The sequence below is a fragment of the Odocoileus virginianus genome, chromosome 14, assembly GCF_023699985.2.
Source record: "Odocoileus virginianus isolate 20LAN1187 ecotype Illinois chromosome 14, Ovbor_1.2, whole genome shotgun sequence".
Taxonomy (NCBI): domain Eukaryota; kingdom Metazoa; phylum Chordata; class Mammalia; order Artiodactyla; family Cervidae; genus Odocoileus; species Odocoileus virginianus.
In genome coordinates, this window is record NC_069687.1 from 38,598,255 (window position 1) to 38,620,096 (window position 21,842).

The window sequence follows — 21,842 nt, forward strand, 5'->3', positions numbered from 1 at the left end:
GACTAACCTCAGATCTCTCAGAAAATCTTCTACCGACCAAGGGGAATTAAACATTAGCATATGTCTTAACTTTGAAAATACTTTCTCTTTACAGGATACAATATTGCTTTCTTCCTTTTGAGAAGATGTGCAAAAACGGGAAACATGCAGACATGGAATATGCCCATGAAATTCATTCTGGCAAAATTTTCAGATTATCCAAAACTCAAAACGCCTTGACCTTTCATTCCTCACCTCTACACTAGGCATAATTTCACACTTAATTTTTTTCGTTTCCTAGAGGTTCATTGATATTAAGAATTACTTGGGGATGTTTATTAAAGTTCAAATTCCTGGGTATCTTCTCTTATCCATCCCCTCTTCCCCTGGGCAGTATTTCTGGAATAAGACTCATAATTTGCCTTTTGAGCAAACATCTGGTTCATTCCCATCATGTGGTCCATAGGCCCAGCTTTGAAAAATACCTAGCATTGTCTATTGTTATTACTGTTTGAAACTGGGCCTCACCTTTTGTTTCAAACCTCTAAGGATTTAGTAAAAGGTATGTTATTTTCATTAAGAGAACTGGGTAGAGGCTGGATTTCAAATCATAACTCACAACTTTCTCTGTGGCCATTCTATTGCTACCAAAGTTTAAGAAGACTGTTGTTGATTTATACAGATCTGTATTATTTGCCTGGTTTCAGAGACTACAAGTAAAAATCTTTGCTGCCAGGGCTAATGGGATTGATCCTCCCCTTTAGTGTACTCACGGTGCTCAAGAAAGTCCTGGGTCAGATCTTATCCCCAGTTTTCATGCACTAGTGCCCTATTCCTAATTGCACCCACCATTTCCATTTCACCATTATTACCTCTCTTCTCAAATTACCGTAACCCCAGTTAACAATGCTTCCCTGGTGCCTCAGATGGTAAAGAATCTGCCTGCAATGCAGGAGACCCACATTCAATCCCTGGATTGGGAAGATCCTCTGGAGCAGGGAGTAGCTACTCACTCCAATATTCTTCCCTGGGAAATCCTGTAGACAGAGGAGCCTGGCTGACTATAGTCCGTGGAGTCACAAAGAATTAGACATGACTAAGCGACTAACACTTATTCATGTATTCAGTTAGCAATGAGTGCTAAGGATAAAAAGTAGTAAGCTCCATAACCTGTAAATTAGGAGATGCCACTGTCAGCTTCCACTTGGGAAAAAGTCCCATTATTCTAATCAGTCAATTCGATTCAGTCTCTCAGTAATGTCTGACTCTTTGAGACCCCATGGACTGTAGCAGGCCAGGTTTCCCTGTCCATCACCAAATCCCACACCTCGCTCAAACGCAGTCCATCAAGTCGGTGATACCCTCAAACCATCTCATCCTCTGTCATCCCCTTCTCCTCCTGTCTTCAATCTTTCCCAGCATCAAGGTCTTTTCAAACGAGTCAGTTCTTTGCATCAGGCTGCCAAAGTATTGGAGCTTCAGCATCAGTCCTTGCAATGAATATTCAAGACTGATTTCCTTTATGATTGACTGGTTTGATCTCCTTGCAGTTCAAGGGACTCTCAAGAGTCTTCTCCAACACCACAGTTCAAAAGCATCAATTCTTCGGCACTCAGCTTTCTTTATAGTCCATCTCTCACATTCATACATGACTACTGGAAAAACCATAGCTTTGACTAGACAGACCTTTGTTGGCAAAGTAATGTCCCTGATTTTTAATATGCTGTCTAGGTTTGGTCATAACTTTTCTTCCAAGGAGCAAGTGTCTTTGAATTGCATGGTTGCAGGTGCCATCTGCAGTGATTTTGGAGCCCAAGAAAATAAAGTTTTGTCCCTATTTCCATTGTTTCCCCATCTATTTGCCATGAAGTGATGAGACCAGGTGCCATGATCTTTGTGTTTTGAATGTTGACAATAAAACATTTATCTATTGTCTACCACTTCATAGGGCTTCCCTTGTGGCTCAGCTGGTAAAGAATCCACCTGCAATGCGGGATATCTGGGTTTGATCCCTGGGTTGGGAAGATTCCCTGGAAAGGGAAAGGCTACCCACTCCAGTATCCTGGCCTGCAGAATTCCATGGACTGTATAGTCATGGGGTCCAAAGAGTTGGACACAACTGAGTGACTGAATATCATTTCATAGCTTCTATTATTGTGACAGAAATTAATTTTCTGGAAAAGGAAATGCCAATTTTAGCATCATATGTTCCCAGGCCTTAAAATTCCAAGATATAGAAACAATCATGATAATAAATTTAGAGTTATACTATTATGGAAACATTTTGAGATGTGAGAGGCTTAAATGTGGGCTGTTATATGAATTCTATCCACAGTGAAGGAGGATAGATGATGCAGGGTATAGTTTCAAGGAGAACACAAGTTTAGTACCTTCAACATATTGAGGCATTGAAATATTTAATAAAGTACCACTTGCCTACATGTTAATTACATGAGATGGTTGGATGGCATCACCGACTCAATGGACAGGAGTTTGAGTAAACTCTGGGAATTGGTGATGGACAGGGAAGCCTGGCATGCTGCAGTCCATGGGGTCACAAAGAATCGGACACGACTGAGCTACTGAACTGAACTGAATTGATCCATTTATAAAATAGATCTTCTATTATCCTTAACTATAAGCTGGGAAGGTTCTCATGGGTTTAGCATGCATCTTTAGGACACTGGTTCTTGGACCAGCGAGAAGGAGGAAAACAAACATTCTTTAATTCAGATTGAATTTACAGCCCAACAGAAAAACAGGCCACCATTATAGCCTAGTTTTGCACCAAACATTCAAAGCTCTTCTTTGCCTTCGGTAGTGCCCAGCAGTCAAAGTACTAGGTGCAAATAAACCATATTTTTAAAACAGTGTTTTATAAATATACAGTCATTTAAACTTTTCATCAATTTAGATTCAAATAAAATTTGGGGTTCCATTATAAGCCTAATACTTTGCTTGATGCTTTTACATACATTATTTTAATCTTCATTGATCAGTTGAAGCATGAGAATCTCAGAGACGTATTTCAGTCACACAACTAGTAAGTGGCGGATGAAATGCTGTACTTTACGTCTATTTGAGTCAATGCTTAGTGCTTTCTATTATAAGATACTCTTTTTGTCAAATCACCATTAATTTGGGTCACACAAATCTGTCAGAGTTTACTGTATGATTTTCCCAGAGCTGCTGTAATAAATTAGCACAAAGTTGGTGACTTAAAACAACAAAAATTATTCTCTCACATTTCTGGGAGCCAGAAGTCCACTATTAGTTTCACTGGACTGAAGTCAAGATATTAGTGGAATCATATTCCCTCTGAAGGCTCTCCAGACAGAAACCATCCTTACCTGTTCAAGCTTCTTGAGGCACATTTCTTGGCTCATGACTTTTCCTCTATCTCAAAGGCAACATTATAGTATCTTCAGATCTCTCTCTGCTTCCATCATCAAATCACCCTCTACATTCTGTGTGTATGTAATCTCCCTATGATTCTATCTAATAAAGACATTTGTGATGGTATTTAGGACATACTTGGATAATCCAGGATAATTTCAGTCTCCTCATCTCAAGATTTTTCATCTAATCACATTTTTTAAAATTTATAACATTCACAGATTTCAGTGATTAGGTCCTGATATTTTTGTTGGTCATTATTCAGCATACTACAATACCTTCTAGACAGCCCAAAGTTATATCCATTTCACATGCAAAGTATACTCACTCTACCCCAACACCTCCCCAACTTCCATGTATCACAGCATGAATTTCAGTTCAAAATCTCATTTACATATGATGAGCTCAAAAAATCCCATCTCTCATCACCTGACTAATCTAAATTAAGTATCCGTGAGACTCTAGGTATGATCCTGAAAGCTAGAAAATAAGATATCTATGCCCAAAATATAATAGTGGGACAGGCATAGCACTAGTGTTATAGTCATTCTGATTACATAAAAAGGGAAAGATAAAAATGGAAGGAAGAAAAGGGTCAAGAGCCCACCTAATTTCAAAATTCAGCAGGACAAATTCCATTAGGTTTCAAGACTTGGGATTAGTCCTTTGTGGCTTGAAGGTTCTGCTTCTGTACTTGTGATTCTGCCTTCTATGCTCAAGGCTCTGCCCTCACCATGATCCTTCCTTTCTTGAAAGCTAATATGTGTTTGCAGCTGAACGGTTTTATCAGCCTGCTTGTAGAATCTGAGGAGTCTGACAACTTCCCTACACTTGGTCTTATTTCAGTTTCTTTCAGTCCAAGCAGGCAGTGTTTCTGCTGACATAACATTCTCAAAAACTTCGTGGGTCTCCTGTGTATTTGTCACAGCATTCATGTAAATAAACAAAAGGGTCCTCCCCAGATCTTTGAAATCCTCTATTCCTGGCTTCTGTTAAGATGGCTAAGGGAACTCATATCACATGCACTAGCATAAGGTTGTTCAGTCACACCGTTAGCCTTTTCTTTAGAAACTACTTTTCAAATACTGAATCCTTTAATTAGCATCTTTTGCCGTCTGGATAGACTGAGAAGTTCCAAATCAAGTACTGGTTCCATTTCACTTACTCGTTCTTTCTTCACTTTACCTCTCTCCGCTCACATTTTACTGTAAGCCAGAAGAGGAAAGCAGATGGCACCTTCAACACTTTTGTTAGAAACTTTCTCATTTAAATTTCCAAGTTCACCACTTACTGCTTTCCACACAGCTATAAGACACAGTTTATGTTAAGTATCTGCCACTATGTGACATGAATTGCCTTTCTTCTAGTTCCCAATAACATGCTCCCTATTTCCTCTATCTCTCACCAGAAGCAGTTTTAATATTTATATTTCTACCAACATTCTGTGAAGATACATATATTCTCTAAGATGATACAAGTTTTCTCTACTGTGCTCTTCACTTGCTTTGGAGTCTCACCAAAGGGCTTTTAATATCTATATTTCTACCAATGCTACATTTAAGGCAATCAAGGCTTTTTCTATCACATGACTCAAAATTATTCCAGTCCATCCTCATTACCCAATTCCAAAGTCATTTGCACAATTTTAGGTTTTTGTTACAGTAGCACCCCACTCTGCAGTATCAAAATTTGTGTTGGTTTCTTGTAGCTGCTGTAACAAGTAGCTGCTGTAAATTTGGTGTCTGAATAGAAATTTACTCTTTCACAGTTCTGGAGGCTAGAAGCCTCATACTAGTTTCACTGGAGCTAAATCAAAGTATTAGCAGGGTCAAGCTCCTTCCATGGGCTCTAGAGGAGAAATCTGTTTTTCTCCTCTTCCAGCTTCTATAGCCACATCCCTTGGCTCTTGGCTCCTTCATCTGTCTTCACAGCTAGAGCACTGTATCTTTAATCTCTCTTTCTGTACTTCCATCATCAAAATGCCTCCTGCTGTCTATGTGTGTCTAATCTCCCTGTCTCTCTTTTACAATAACAAGTGATAGCATTTAGGACCAACTTTGATAATGCAGGATAATTTCCTCATCTCAAGATCCTTAACTTTATTACATCCGCAAAATTTTATCATATATATGTAACATTCACATACTCCATGGATTAGGACCTGATATCTTTGGGTGGCTGTTATTCAGCATACTATATTTATTATCTCTCCTAAAATAAATATGCTCTTAGCATCTGGTCCTTAATCTAGGAAATGGTTGGACAAAAATATTTTAACAATTGTATTTAGTTTAATACCCTCATTTCACAGATTAAGTTTCTGAGGCCAAGATAAAGTAAATGATGTGCCTAAGATTGCACAGCAAATGTTTTGACATAGCCAGGACTATGAACCATATCCCTTTACTCCCATTCTTTTGCAGTACATTCTTCTTCTCTAAATGAATTACCAAGAATTGCTCATTTCTTGTCACCAAATTACCCCAGAACACAAATACAACTCTGAAGCCATTAATAACTATCCCACAGTCAGCATGTTTTAAAAGAGAGTAAATTTATCATATATATCCACTGAACATAGTCAACAGTAAACTTAGGCAAATTGGAAAAAAATGGGAAACAACCTATTTCAAGGATTACACAAACTTGCATTCAAAAGTTTGCATGAATGTATGTAATTAACACTTAGTTAAGAAATGATGCCTCATTTATTGTCTAAGTTCTCAGAATTGCAGAACTTAGAACCCTATGTAATTTAAAAGATAATTTACTTCAACTATATTTTTCAAGTAGGTAATATGTTAATCACACTTTCCAGACCAGGTGATGAAACCAAAGAAAGGCTTAAGTCTATTGACTCAAGGACATACAGTTAGAAAAAGAATTTTATCTAATAAATATTAATGAGAAGACCCATTATACTCTAGACAGTATATTAAGGGTTTGTATGCAAAGGTCAGTGTGATGCATATAGTGCTCACCCTCAACAAGTTTTCTGTGTATAAGGAAACTAGATGGGTAAATTAATCAAGTATGAGATTGTGTTAAAATACTAAATACAGGGTGTCTCGGAGTGGAGGTTTTGTGGAAACAACAGAGTGGTCAGAAAGGTTTCCTAGAGGTGACATCTAACTGGGACCTGAAAGAATGGGGACTGGGGCAGGAACATCACTCCAATCAGACCTAGGAGTCTGTGCAATGGCTTCATGTGAAGAACAAGGCATGTTCTGGAACTAAAATCAACTCAGTATGTCTATAATGGAGCATGTATTAAGAAATGAGGTGGGGCTGGGGCAGGGCGGGGGGTGTTCAGTAGGCAACAATCTCGAGGGCCTAAAATGCCATGCAAAGAAATTAAAACATGATTCTGAGAACGCTGAGAACAAATGGAAGTATTTGAGAGGGAAATAGCTTGGGTAGATTTGTGCCTTACACAAACCAGAATGGCTAAGACTAGGGTGACTTTGTAATGAAGCACTTTGAGAGTGAACAAGAGTGCTGTTAATCACATGCCAGAACAAGAGGCACATACTGGGACTGGTCCAGGCCAATCAGGATGGAAGGTCACCCTAGCTAAGACAGTCCTAAGTTTAAATCCTGACTCACTTCTTCTAACAATATAACTTCAGTCTGGCACCATAACTTTAAGACTCAAGTTTGTCATTTAAAGATAGTAAGGTGGCTCGGTTGGTAAAGAGTCTGCCCACAATGAGGAGGAACCAGGTTTGATCTCTGGGTTGGGAAGATCCCCTGGAGAAGAAAATGGCAACCCACTCCAGTTTTCTTGCCTGGAGAATTCCATGGACAGAGGAGCCTGGTGGTCTACAGTCCATGGGGTCACAAAGATTCAGACATGACTGAATGACTAACACTAAAAATAAAAAAAAATTTATTTATCTATTGGACCATGACTTTTATGTTATCTTTGCTTTGTCTTTTGGGTGGCCTAACCTACATTAACTTAGAGGTTGAACATTTTTAAGCTTTTTCCCCAAAATCATACTGATGACATACTTTATTAATAAACAACTAAAGTCCTGTATTTGAAAAAAAAAAAAAAAAAAAGATGGGCTTTCCAGGTGGTTCAGTGGTAAAGAATCCTCCGGCCAATACAGGAGGCACAGGTTCGATCCTTGGGTCAGGAAAATCCCCTGAAGAAGGAAATGGCAACCCACTCCTGTATTCTTGCCTGGGAAATCCCAAGGACAGAGGATCCTGGCCGGCTATATAGTCCATGGGTCACAAAAGAGTCAGACACAACTTAACAACTAAACAATAACAAAAAAGATAGTATGGGGGTAACAGTGCCCCTTTTCACAAATTTTTCTGAGAATCAATTAATGAAAACATTAAAATTCTGTATGAAGTGAAGTAAGGTGGTGAAAAGTGAATGTGAAAGTGAAGTCTCTCAGTTGTGTCCGACTGTTTTCGACCTCACAGATTATAGCCTGCTAGGTTCCTCTGTCCGTGGAATTCTCCAGGCAAGAATAGTGGAGTGGGTTGTCATTTCCTTCCCCAGGGGATCTTCCTGACCCAGGAATAGAACCCAGGTCTCCCTCATTGCAGGCAGATACTTTACTGTCTCAGCCACCAGGGAAACCCGAAGTAAGGTAGTATGATACAGCTTTTCTGTTTAATTTTTTATTATCCTATGACTTAGAGATCGTTCCAGAAAATGGGATCATTAAAAACAACACAGTAGTCATAGCATAAAACAATAATAGGAGCTAACATTTTTGAGCTCTTAAAATATACTGATCCTATATAGAGTTTACATTTATAGTCTCACATGTAAATTTACAAACTTATCCTTCCAACGAAGATGAGGTAGGTGATATGATTATTCTCACTTAACAGTTGCACAGATCAAGTCCCTCCTTGGAGTCCTTTGTCAAGGCCATGGGTGAAGCTTCACAGTTTCAGAACCCAGATTCTGCATCAATGTTTGTCTGCAAAGCTCATGATCTTAATAGTGGGTGCAGTTGCATATATGCTGTCAGCATCCTGCTCCCTTAGAAATACTTGTTTACTCTTTTGCAAGAAAAATAGCTGTAGTCAATTTTATTTTTCTTCCTAATCACCTAAACCAAGTAACTCTAAGACAATTGAGAAAAGAAATGAGAAAAAATATACAGGTAGAGCAAGTAACATCGAGGGTTCAGTAGTTCCCTTTGGACTAAGGACTAAGGACTTCCCTGGTGGCTTAGACGGTAAAGCGTCTGCCTGCAATGCAGGAGACCTGGGTTCGAACCCTGGGTTGGGAAGATCCTCTGGAGAAGGAAATGGCAACCCACTCCAGTACCCTTGCCTGGAAAATCCCATGGATGGAGGAGCGTGGTTAAGCTACAGTGTATGGGGTCGCAGAGTCAGACACGACTGAGCAACTTCACCTTACCTTACCTTAGAGCAAGTAACATTGAGGGTTCAGTAGTTCCCTTTGGGAATCTGCTGTGATATTGCAAAAATCTCTTCCCAGGGGTGGGTATAAGTCAAGAAGTTCTGCAGGAGTAGCTATTTCAAATTTTTAATTAGTGATCATTTAGCAAATCAGGAATGCTAAAGATGATGCCATTTGGTATAGATCAGAACTGCTTTTTCCTGTGCGTGAGTGCATGCTAAGTCAATTCAGTGTCCAACTCTTTGCGAACCCATGGACTCCAGCCCACCTGGCTTCTCTGTCCATGGGATTCTCCAGGTAAGATTACTGGAGTGGGTTGCCATGCCCTCCTCCAGGGACTTTTTCCTGTACCTAGTACAAAAGTAGTTCAGTGCTTTCTCTTTTTTTTGGCAGATTAACTTACTGTTTTAACATTTTTAGGTTATGTCAATTGTACTATAATTCATACCCTTTTCAAATATCTCTACTTTTGTTTTTTTATCATGAAAAATAAAGCAAATATAAAATAGTTTAAATGCAAACTATGTAAATGTAATATTTTAGCAGAAAACCTAGCCCTCAAATCTAAGGATATTTACATATTTCCCTCTCCCATGATGGTACATTCTGGCATATTTTGCTTGTGTATCATAAGATACCCACTGATTTGCAAATTCTGCTCCACCCCATGGACCTGCCTGTTATTTTCTAAAAGTCTCATGTCAGGTTCTGTGACCACATGGTTCCCTGCCTTCTTTTAGGATATTTCCTACTCTGTTTTTCTTATCTAAGTCTATCTGGAGTTCCTTTTCCTCAGTGTGACACTCCCCTTGTCATTCATCCCTCCCTAGTTACAGGCTACTGTTTACTTAAGTTCCACTCTGCTTCTTTGGAATTTAGTGTAAGCTGCCTTGTGTTACCTTCCAACTGTCTGTGAAGATCTCCTGTTTCCCCCTCTAGATTGCAAACCCTTTGAGGGTATGGGTCAAAAAGGTCACAGGCATGGGATGAGAAATAGAAGCTTAACTACAGAATTTCCTGAGAGCTAAGTATCTGGGATTATCCTGATTCAAAACCACATCATAACTTAAAATGTAAGATTTATTTTGAAATATCTAAGAACTGAGTCACTTACTTTTCCATTTAATGCAGTCATCTGTCTTCCTCTAATCTTTATGACTACCTGTTTTGTCCCTACTTTTTTTGTTGTTGTTTTCCTTTTGTTTGTTCTCTTTTATTCTTGTGTCCTTGAACACAACGGTTACCTGCTTTACTCTTTATTTTTAGCTCTTCACTCTCTTCTCAAGTTTATTTTCAATTTTCAATCTTCAATTTTATTTATTTATTTATTTAATTTACTTATTTTATTTTTGGCTGTGCTGGGTCTTCATTGCTGCCCATGGGCTTTCTCAAGTTGCAGACAACAGGCTCAGCAGCCGTAGTTCACAGGCTCTAGAACTTGGACTCACAGACTTAGTAGCCCTGGGGCATGTGGAATCTTCTTGGACCAGGGATAGAACCCATGTTCTTGCATTGGCAGGTGGATTCTTAATCACTGGACCACTAGAGTCCCCTTCAATTTTCAAATGTCTGCTGGTCTCTTAATGTGCCCAGTCTCTTAATGAACAAGACTTCTAGGCTTTTCCTCAACCTTCAGAACATTATGGATACTACAATTCCAAATCTGAAATTACTTCAGATGTTCTAACATTTCTGCCTTTAAAAAATGCCAAGTGCATTCCTCATCCCTTCTTCTTTCTTCTATTATTTTTAGTTCTCATTTCATCAAATAATTTGCTTGTTGCTTTCCTGATACTTACCCTTGCAAAAAGAGGATGCATCATACTTTTTCCTCGTATAGTACTCATTTGATGAGGGCGCCATTAAGCTCTTACAAATATCAGCTTCTCCAACCTTCTCACTAAACCCTGGGCTCAGTGTGCATTTTCTGTACTTCTTGGAGGAGGCACCAAACGCCTTCCATACTTTACCCGTCTTCCTACCTCTCACCTTCAATAGGCTTCTCTAGCCTGGAATAGTTACCAATTGTTTTCTGTTAGAGTAGCATGCCTTCCATACAATTACTCCAATTTATCATCACATATCTGTTTGTTTGTTTTTTGATACTGTCTGTAGAGTGAAGCTCTGCAAGAGTAAAACTACCTTTGTTCAGCATGTATTTAAGTGTCCGATAGTATCTGACACAATGCAGGCACTTAAGACATTTCTGTTGAATGAATAAGTGATCTCACTTCATCTTTACCCTGGAGAAAAGAGGTCGGTATTGTTACTACCCTCGTTCTACTGATGACAACTTGCCCAAGTGATACACTATTGTCTGGCAGTTTGGAGCCTCAAATGCACCCACTTCTGTGTCTACAAAGCTTACTTTTGATCCAGGCCCATAGCTGTAATCATTTTTAATCAAAGCCCACACTTTTAACCCCTCTACCCCTTCGCCTCTTTAACAGGAACTCAGATTTAGCCTTCCTTTCTCTGATACCATGGCTGCGATTACTTCTGTGGGATTCCTTTTAGATCACAGGTTCTCATTTCAGTTAATTTAACATCCAGTCGAATGCCGGGGATTGGGTTATATTTCCCTCACACCTTTCTTGTCATGTCAGCCCTTTTGCAGCGCTACTCATTAGCTTGATCTCCTTCCTGAGAGTTCAAAACCCTTGTCTTCATCACTCCAGCAAACCATCCCCTCTTCCTTTCACAGTCTGTGTCTAAATGCTCTGTGGACTCTCTGCTCTTCCTCTGGCTTCTAACATTCTAATTATATGTTCTTTACTATCCCTCTTGATTCAGCTTTAAAGCATTTATGTAGTTTCATTCGTCAACTTCTTGATTTTAGGGATTAATATCCCTAGCACATTTTCTTTTCATATTTCATATTTGAGGAATCATATCCTTCTACAGAGATGTTCCAAAAAATGCCCTAGAAATCTGGTAATTTAGCATGCTGCAGTTGATGGGGACCCAGAGAGTTGGACATGACTTAGTGACTGAACAATAACAACCTTGTTAATTACTGTTATTAATCACATTGTAAATATACCTCACTTCAAAACATAAATAGTATATAAATTAGTGTCAGGTTTCCTCATGTTTCAGAATATTACTTTGTCTTTTAATAATTCTATCAGTAAATCAAAGCTATTTAGGCTTTGGGAATCCATCTATCTATATCTGCCTATCTATATAATTTGAAACTAATTGTAGAAAGAAGCTTGGCTTTTAATTATTATTATAGTAACAAATCAATCTAACATATGTAAACAGTCAGATTCTGCATATAATAAAAATAACTCTAATTCAGCAATCAGTGCCAAAAGTTCTTTCTTGAGAGAAGTATGTGAATACACATATGCTATGAATTTAAATTTTAGCTCCTATCAGTTTCTCAGTATCTTTCTAATAAAGCTATGTGCATTTCTATATTTGGTCAACCTGAAATACAAATGCACATGCATTTTACATTTTTCTTCTTTGATAACCAGTATTAAAATGAGAACATGGGCTTCATTTTAGAGAGCTACAATTGGCAGGGTTATACAGAGGAACTTTATAATTTAAATAAAATTCTGGAATTTGGAAATATTATTAATATCCCCAAGGGGCTTTCCAGATGACTCTGATGGTAACGAACCGATCTATCAATGGAGGAGATGTAAGAGACGCAGGTTCAATCCCTGGGTCAGAAAGATCTCCTGGAGGAGAGAATGGCAACCCAGTACAGTGTTTTTGCCTGGAGAATCCCTAGAAAAGAGGAACCTGGCAGGCTACAGTTAATAGGGTCACAAAGAGTCAGACACTACTGAAGTGATTTAGCACACATGCTTATGCACAAAGACCTCCAAAATAGCATTCCACTTTTTGAAATAAATGATAATTAAAATGTAAGTGAAGTAATATTTGATTTCTTAAATCATCTTTACTTTCTCTTATAGGAGTCCAGACAAAAGGAAAAAGTTCACAAAACTGACAAAGTATTTAGTAAATGCTGCATATACTAAAACAATTTTTAAAAGATAGGTAAAATGAACATGTAGAGAGAGTTACTGGAACAGAATATTTAACCTGAAGGGAAAATGTAGATTGATGACTTAGTAACCAGACAAATAACATCCATTCTCAGAAGTGGTTTGCTCACTTCACTAATGGCAAAGCTATAAGAAACTGGCCTGAGTGCTGGGATAATGGAGAATTTATTGGAGATTCAAAGTGAGAAGAGGCACCTGCTAGAGTATGTGGAATTTGCATTGCTGAAGACTTTTATGCCTAGAATATATCTGCATGTTTTGGGTGCTCTGCATTCAAAAGTGAATAGGCTACTGGCTCTAAACATAACCCAGGATGCTAAGGAATGACGATGGATGACTTTCCCTTGCTTCAGTGAAATATAAGGGGTTTAGAAGCCAGGGAAAGGGGGAAAAAAAGAAAACAAAAGAAGGAGGAGAAAATAGTGAAGTAGTGAAAGGGTGATAATGTATCAAGGATTCACAATACTGATATTTCAGATATGTAACTGCCTCAATATAGAAACATTAGAAAGCAGTTGATGGGCCTTGAATTGTAGACTCTATGAAAATGTCAAGTTATCCTCAAACAAGGGCAGTGCCTCAAAAAAAGGTTAAGGATGAACTAACATATATTTATTATATTAATATATGTTGATTAGAAAACATGTTAACTTAAGGTTCTTGAAAGAAACTAATTATGATCATAGAAAAATACCTGTTAAAAAATTCTTAAGTTTGCCATTATGATTATTTAATTAGAATTTATTTTTCAAGTTCTTAAATTTTGCTATTTAGAATTAAGTTCCAGTTAGCCCACACTATTCATAATTAAGTTGTAGTGAAATTATTAGGTTATATTTAGTTGACAGTTACTTGAAGCTGGGGGTATATTGACTTAATCAATACTTTACCTCATCTATTATGGTTAGTTAAATGATTCATTAATATCTTAATGTCATCGTTCATTGTAGGAAGCATGCTAAACATTTGAAAATTCCTCATTAATGATAACACACATAGTGACAGATTAGATATAGGTAAAGGCAGACAGGTTTAGGTTGAAGAATTATTAGGTGAATTATAAAATGAGGCAATGCTTTACTGCCAGCACCATGAATCTATCAAATGGTAATTGGATGCACGTGTTAGCAGCAGTAAAAAGTCACTGTCCAGTTGTCCACCTTACATGGGAATCTACTCTGAGTGTCGTCTTTGATTTATTGTTCCAATTAGAACATAGCGTTCAAAGAAAAGAACACAACTGACCTGATTTAAAAGGAAGGGGACCTTTAAAGCCATTATTTTGTGGGTGACCCGGCTCCCTTTAAGATATCCTGGAACATTCTATTTGTGCAAAATCTGACTAATACTTGGTTTTAAACTAATTCTGTAAAACATCGACATTTTTGTTTATTCATTGGGTATCAGAGTGTCACTGGTGGCTTCCCAAGATGCTGGTGTATATTCTTACACTGATTTTAAAGGCATGTTTCTAGGTTATCACTTGTTATAACTGACTGACTAACACAGGTAGAGGTAATAGGCACTGACAATAAAAGAGTGCCGATTATGAAAAGCAGGTGCTTTTAGTCTGCAAAACCAAGCAACGAACACCATTTTTCAAATGGCAAATATAAATGATCTTAATACTTTGCAATATACATGAAAAATTAAGATACTTCTGCATAAAACAACTTAAGACAAAATGAGGTTCATTACTTTTCTAGATTGTAATAAAACTGTGTTAAAACTACAGTAACATAAATTGTATCCCAATTTTACTGGAAAATTAAAGGAAGACTTTAATTTCTGGGAGGGAAATGCTAATATTTTACGTACATTAAGCAAACATCAACTATTAATCCTGACAAATGTTGGAATAGTAATACTAAAAATGTCATCTGAATTACTCTTCATTGCAAAGTTCTTAGAATTAATGTTAAGATAGATTAAAATCACTTTGAACTAATACACATGTATTATTCTTCCTTCTGAAGCATAATAAAGAAATATCATTTGTACTCAATTTTGGATAAGCATACAGACATTTAAGGCTTAGGAGAGATGGAGATATTCATACACAGGTCATAAACCTGAGAAATATTAGCTGCATTTCAAATGAGCCGTCAACTTTTTTCCAACATTTTGGCTTGTGGAAAGTCAGACATTTGAATGATAAATGGGGTTTGCCTCTGAACATTAAAGTAATTGTACAGGGATTTTAAATGCTCATTCAGGTTCTACCATAAATTTATTAAAAAATGAAGAAATTACCTGGATTGAGGCTTTTCTCTCTAAATTGGGTAGTAAAAAATGTAGAAGAAAAATGCATGCAGTAGGGGTTTCCTTCATTGTATAAAACACAATTCTTCTTTTAAGTTCTGTGTTAAACAATACGTTGAAAAAACTTATTTTTAAAGAATGATACATACTTTTTGGTACTAGATTACTAAACTACCCAAAAACCTAGAGACTGAGGTCTCTAAATTCTCATACTCCATTATTGGCATGTGATTTCTGCCAACTGTTCTCTTGAGTTTCTTCTAGTAGATGGTTATAAATCAGGTTTGTAAAGAGGAAACTCTCTGTAATTGTGCATTTTTAATGGGCTTATGATAAATCCATCAAAGTGGAGGGTCCATATGGTAGGAATGCAGTAAAGGTAACAGGACAGTGTCATGTAAACATTAAATAGTGCCTTCCACCTTCATAAATCCTCAATCCTCATGATTAAATGCTGCCAGTTATAAATTATGCAACCAAATTCTAGAAAAAAAAAATACAACTTAAGTAAGTTACCAGTGGAAATCATAAGCTGTGTATGTTTTCTTCCCGGAAAACTGTTACATATTTATTAGGAGATAATATTCAAGTCCTTATTTTCCTCAAAAATGATATCCTTACCTTATTTAACTTCTTCCTAAAATAAGCAAGAACACTGGGGTGGGTTGCCATGCCCTCCTCCAGGGGATCTTTCCAAGCTAGGGATCGAACCCAGGTCTTCCGCATTGCAGGCAGGCGCTTTAACCTCTGAGCCACCAGGTAGGCCCTTGATTGAGTACAGGGCAATAATCTATCATTTCTATGCGGTGCAGTACCTTTTGATTTGCAGAGTCATTTTAAATCTTTAGGTATCTAAGATTTGCTCCTTTTAGAGTCATGCATCAGAAGTCTTCAACAGCCCAATTTCACACTTGTATTTACAATCAAATTGTTTTATTACATGTGGAAACCATGAAACATTTGGTCCTCAGCTGTAAACTATTACTATATTCAATGATATTCATGGATTTTTCTTAGTCATGTATTTCTAATGCCTTCTGTGAGATGAATGTATGTGTATATTGTGTGCCCTAAGCAAGTATATTCTCAAGCATAATATCAAAAGCGATATTTCACAGAGAATGCACTAACATTGTTTGATACCATCTTGCCACCTGCAATGATAACTTTAACCTAGTTCATTCTGCCCCACTGTCATTTCACTCCTCTTTCAATTTCCTTCTGACAAAAAACTGGTGTACACAGCAAGAAGCAATTAAGGATTTGGATAATTTGTTTTTTAGAGTTTCGTGCGGCATATTGACATATTGACATCAAAGTTGCCAGTAGTGGAGAGGTAGAAGAAATGTCATGATAAAACCAAATCAACTTTGGCTTGAATCTGGCTCTGTCAATTTCCAGTTGAATGACCTTGGGCAATTTACTTTTCTTGAGGGTGAGTTTTCATATTTGAAAAATGTGGATTTATCTAAACCATAGAGTGATTATGAGTGTCAGATGAGGTATATATTTAAGACAGAGGGCACAGCCTGCATATTCAGTGCACACTGATTTCTCTAATATCTTCCATACTCCTTCCCTGAAAATACTAATTAGCGGTACGGCTTTCCATTTTGAAAATATCTATCTTCGACTCTCTCAAGTTTAGGGATGCATTTTCTTTCCACTAGACTCCCCTTGTCTATAAGTGACAATCATGGGAGTAGCCCACAGCTGTTTTACTCACATCCAGAAATAAGACCGCCAGTCCCAGTTGCAAGGCCACTAACAGCTGTAGCCAGCCTTTCCAGTAGGCCAGAGCTGGAGCCGAGTGGTAATGTTTCAAGGGCAAAGCTCTAGATGTAAAGAATGATAAAACAAACCTAAATGAGCCTGAGCATATCTAGTGACAGATACACCACAGCTATTCTAAATTATTCAGGCTTTCTCAGACTTCTAGCAGGAGAAACATAATTCATCACTGCTCCCTTTATTCTACTTTCACATAATGGCAAAGGAGCAAACAAAAATTACCCCACCACTAAAAAATTAGAATAGTCACTTGAAATGGAGAAGAGTTTCTCTAGCATACGTAATATTTTTAGAACCATCCAATTTCTGGGAGCCAACTTTGGAAGTAGAAGCTAAAAATGATTTTGCAGTGCTAATGGGTGATTTCCTTACTTCTCTTTTGTTAGCATTTTGCTGGCAGAAAGCCAGTGAAACAGTCATTTAATTACTCAGGACATCACAAACATGTAGCCTCTGAGATAAGCTGTTACTGTATTTTAGCAGCAATAATACCAGGGTCAAAAGTAACACAGAAAATTAAGCTTCAAATAATAATAAGCTTCAAATAAGCAAACCTTAAAAGAACAGCTTTGTACATTGAATAATTAATAACTTGTTTAGGAAAATGTTACTGAAATGTGGTTTTGGACAAGGAACTTCAGAGGTTAGAGACCCTAATATTTAACAGGCTACCATTTGGTGGGCTGGCTGGCTGATTACCCTGTAGGCATGGCAAAGTTTGTTCTCATGTAATTATGCAACATTTAGACAATATCTTAATGATACCATGTAGTTCGGCTGAATCAGTCCAGCTGGAAATTGTAGCAGCATTCTGATTACCCAGCCACATGTGAAATTAAAGCTTTTTCAACCTCTACTATTCACTTGTTATGTCTTGATACAGATGTTCTTGGCAAGCCTAAATTACTTATGGTTTGCCATTAACAGAGCAGGCTCCACCTCCTTTCATTTTCAACCATTGATTAGGATTGCATTACTATATAAGATATTAGAATTTTAACAAGGACTATCAGTTATAATTTTTCACATGCAAGACTAGTTTAGTGTACTTTAGACAATTAGGGTGAAAAATTTCCACTTGTTTTTATATGATAAAAATTATATACTCTTCTTTTTGCAGATAATTCTTACTGTAAAAATATATATATTTAATCTGTACCCTGGAAACCATCTTACTAAATGGTTAATCACACAGTGTAACATTATTTTAGAAAATAGTAATTTAAGACACATAAATAAACTACTATAAATTGGTCTTTACATCACATTATAAAGACACTTAAAGTACAGCAATAACATTGTTATTTGTAAAAAAAAATTTTCCTCAAGAATAACACTCTGAAATTTTATTATATTTCTTTTATTTCCACAAAGTAAAAATACAAAGAAAAATTTCAGTCCCTGTCCCAGCTCACTCTCCAGTAAGTGTTGGACCACTTCTTCGCCATCATCCTACCTGGATGGTACCATAACTATTTTGTTTTAGAAGTGAATGAAAATATTAAAAATTTAAATTAATAACCTAACATTTATATATCATATCTAATAAATTCATGGAAAAATTTTAGCAAAAACAGTCATCATATCTGACTTTATTTCAGTTATTTCTAATGAATAAAAGCAGGAAAAATATTGGTAGGTAGTGGAGTACAGGTCCATCTCTGGTGATAAACATAAGATGGAATACTTTAAAACACTTGTACAAATATTTTTATTACTTGTAAACATATTGCTATTTTAGTACATGGAAGTAGCAGCTGAGGAGGAACATAAGTTAATTTTGAATGTGAGTCTCCAAATAAGAAAAATAAGTCTTATTCTTATAAATCTTTATTTTAAAAAGATAATGCAAAGTTCTGGTTAACTGTCTTTCCCATTAATACCAGATACTTTCTGGGCTAAGGAATCTGAAATCTATGACTCTCATATTTAAGTTAGCTAGCAAATATTAATATATGCTTGGAATTCCCAAACAACTGACACAAAAAAGTCCCTTGAAAAGGTGACTTGGAAGCACCATGGAGATAATGCTAAAGTCATTAAAGATGTTTAAAGTCATTGTCTACTGTCTTCATTGTGCCATTACATAGCCTCGGGATCCTTTTAAATTGCAATCAATAGAGGAGGAATAAGTCTCACCACTTGAAAGTAAGCAGGAAAGGAAGCCAACAGAGTAATCTGGCTTTGCTGGACTGATTCAAGAAGAGACACAATGTCCACCCCTCCTCTTCTAGTTCTCTCTCCCCCTACCCAGCCCACATCCCTGTGAGAAAGAAAGAAGAGAAAGAGCTAAGGAAGGAAAGAAAGAGGGAAGGAGAAAGGAAAAAGCCTAGAAATTGAAGGATGGGGCATACTTTGTACTGAGGAGGAAACCTCATCCTATGGGATAAACCATAACCATGGAAACAGACTTATGACTTTTACTTTGAAAATAAGAGAATGACAATGAAATTTGTGTGAGGTCTGTGTGACTCCAGTCCCAGATGTTTATAGCACTGTAGTACTATGCCTCTGCAATATGAGAGGTTTCAGCAGAAACGAGTCCAACGGACACCACAAAGCAGCGCATATGCTATTGACAACGCAGACGCGAGCATCATGTTACCAGAGAAGGCAGGCAGAAGACAAATAGCAGCGGTGGTGCCTGAAAAGCTAACTTCATGGACTGCAATCACTCAAACCAACAAGAGGGATCAACGACAACAACAAAAAATCAAAACCAGAAAACTGTTTTCCTCCTATGGAGACCGAGACCGGGTGGTGGGGTAAAGAGATGGGGGTGGGGAGACAGTGAATATGACTTTTCTCTCTTAAATAAAGTTCCCATAAAGTCCCTGCAATTGACAGCGGATAATTATTTTCAGCTTGCGGAAACTGTTCTGAAACTCTTAATAAGATTGCCAGCGAAAAGAACAAAATGTGTTCACTCGAGCCATTTCCAGATTGGAGGGAAAGGAGACCTTGGGGTGAGGTGGGGAAGGACGCTGGAGACAGAGAGGGGCATCCATGCACTGAGGGAACTCTTGGGCGCCCTGCGTGGTCCTGCGAGTGACAAGCCAAGGAGACAGGGCAAATGGGGTGGCCAAGAGAGTGGGGGGTGTGGAGGGAGCGCGCCGCGGGGAGGGGGTGCTGCAGCGCATACACGGGGCGCGCGCGCGCGGGGGGGTGATTTAGTGTGAAAGTATTCCACTTAATCATTTTACAGGAGTTGGGGACGTAAATATTTAGCTGGCCACATCTGGAACAGATTTTACCCCCCTTGTGGGGTGGGGGTGGATAATTGGAAGGAGGGGAGCGCGCATTTGTTACTTACTGTACGGGCAGTTTTCCTTCTTGGTACCGCTGACCTTCCCGTTCTCAATCTTGAGAAAGTACTTGGTGAAAGAGAATAGCTTTCTCCAGCGGACATCTCCTTGGAGGTGATTGTAGCTCCGCACATGCCTCCCCGCACTGGAAGGGAAGGAGACGGACGAGGAGGACGAGGACGAGGAGGAAGAAGGAGTTGGTGGCCCCTGGTGACACCATGTCCCGCTCGAGGGCTTGGCAGGTGACGGGGACGGAAGATACCAGGAACAGCAACAAGAAGCAGCAGCAGCAGCCGGACAGGTGGGGAAAGGCTGAGGCACAATGTGTCAGAATCCATTTCCACATTGTACTGAAACTCTCGGCACTGGAAATTGTCTCATCAGAAGGAACATACTGGAAGGGTAAGACCTGGTGCGAGGCAAGGAGACAGCTGGAGGTGGCGGCCGCTGGTTAGCTCCCTCTGGGCTCGGATCTGGCCAGAAGTGAAAGCACCAACATCCATAACTCCGCGGAAGGGCCGGCTGCCTGTCCTCGCTCCTTTCTCGGATTCGCTGCCGCGCGCCCCTGGGTCTCCTGGTGAATGTGGACGTGGGTGGCCGCAGTAGCAGGAGCTGGTGGTGGCGTGGGTCACGCTCGCTCTTCACTCCCCCAGGAGCTTACTTTGTTCTCTTCTTCACTCCTTTTTTCACCATGTTAAATGCAGGGGGGGGGGGGGGGGAAGGCTGAAAAACAGATGACAGCCGGGGAACAACACCCCAAAGGGTCGGGGTGGGAGGCTGGGGGAGCTATCTGCGCCCCGGTGCGGTTGGCAGCGTCTAGTCCTTCTCCGCACCAGCCCCCGGTTCGCTAGCCAGCTCTCAAAGTGCGTCCCTCGGAGTTGTCAGAACCGGAGGCGGCTGCCGGGGTAGCCGTTGTTTTCTTCGCCCTGTTGCTTTCTCTTTTTGGTGGTGCCTGTTGATTTGAAGCCTCCAGAAAGTCACTTCTTGTTTGGGGTGGCGGGGGGGAATGGCGGTTGGTGTTTTGTTTGGCCCTCTTTCCCTCCCCCCCGCACCCCCCTTCCTTTGGAAAGCCCGCTTGTAAACAGGTTGAAGCCTGGAGTCTAAATGTCAGTGATTCTAAGCCAGAGGTGGGCTCTGCCTCCGCTGGTCAAACCTCATTTGCAGGGGTGGAGAAGCGGAGGTGGGGGGGACGGGGGGGGGGTAGGAGGGAGGGGGTCAAACGGCGGTGGGACATCTGAAACCCTTGGCTGCTGGGAACGCCAGGGAGAGGGAGGGGGAAGGGGCTGGGAGAGCGGGGGAGAGCAGGGGAGCCGGGAGAAGGGAGCGTGATGCCTTTGCCCGGAGCTCCGGGACCCTGCCCGGCCCCCGGGGCCGCCGCAGCCGGCAGCTCCGCCAGCGCCTCCAGCTCGTGCTAATTGCAGCGAAAGCGTCCCTGTGTTCGGCGCGCGGGTGACTGGTGCGAGCTGTGCCCTCGCGCTTTCCGAGTGTTGCTTGCTGCCTTCCAGTCTGAACCAGTCCCCTCTGGGGAGCCCCTTTCTCACTTGTTTTCCAGCCTACGATTTTTTTTTTTTTTTTTTCTTTTGGCAGTGAAGTACTTGAGAGCCACCTGGAGCCTGGTGCTTGGCTGACTTTTATTCTCCTCGCTCCCAGGAGGGGAGGGTTGAGGGAGACGGCAGAAGATGC

The 21,842-nt window shown here is 39.4% G+C and overlaps 1 protein-coding gene across 1 annotated transcript in view; it reads right to left on the bottom strand.

Annotated features, from left to right (window-relative positions):
- Positions 1 to 21,658, bottom strand: part of FGF10 (fibroblast growth factor 10) — a 91,487-nt gene extending 69,829 nt beyond the window's left edge. The window contains 2 exon segments of the mRNA XM_020899047.2: positions 20,168 to 20,336; positions 20,338 to 21,658. Of these exon segments, the coding sequence (XP_020754706.2) occupies positions 20,168 to 20,336; positions 20,338 to 20,505 (337 nt within the window). The 5' untranslated portion in view covers positions 20,506 to 21,658.
- Between the last annotated feature and the right edge of the window lie 184 nt (positions 21,659 to 21,842).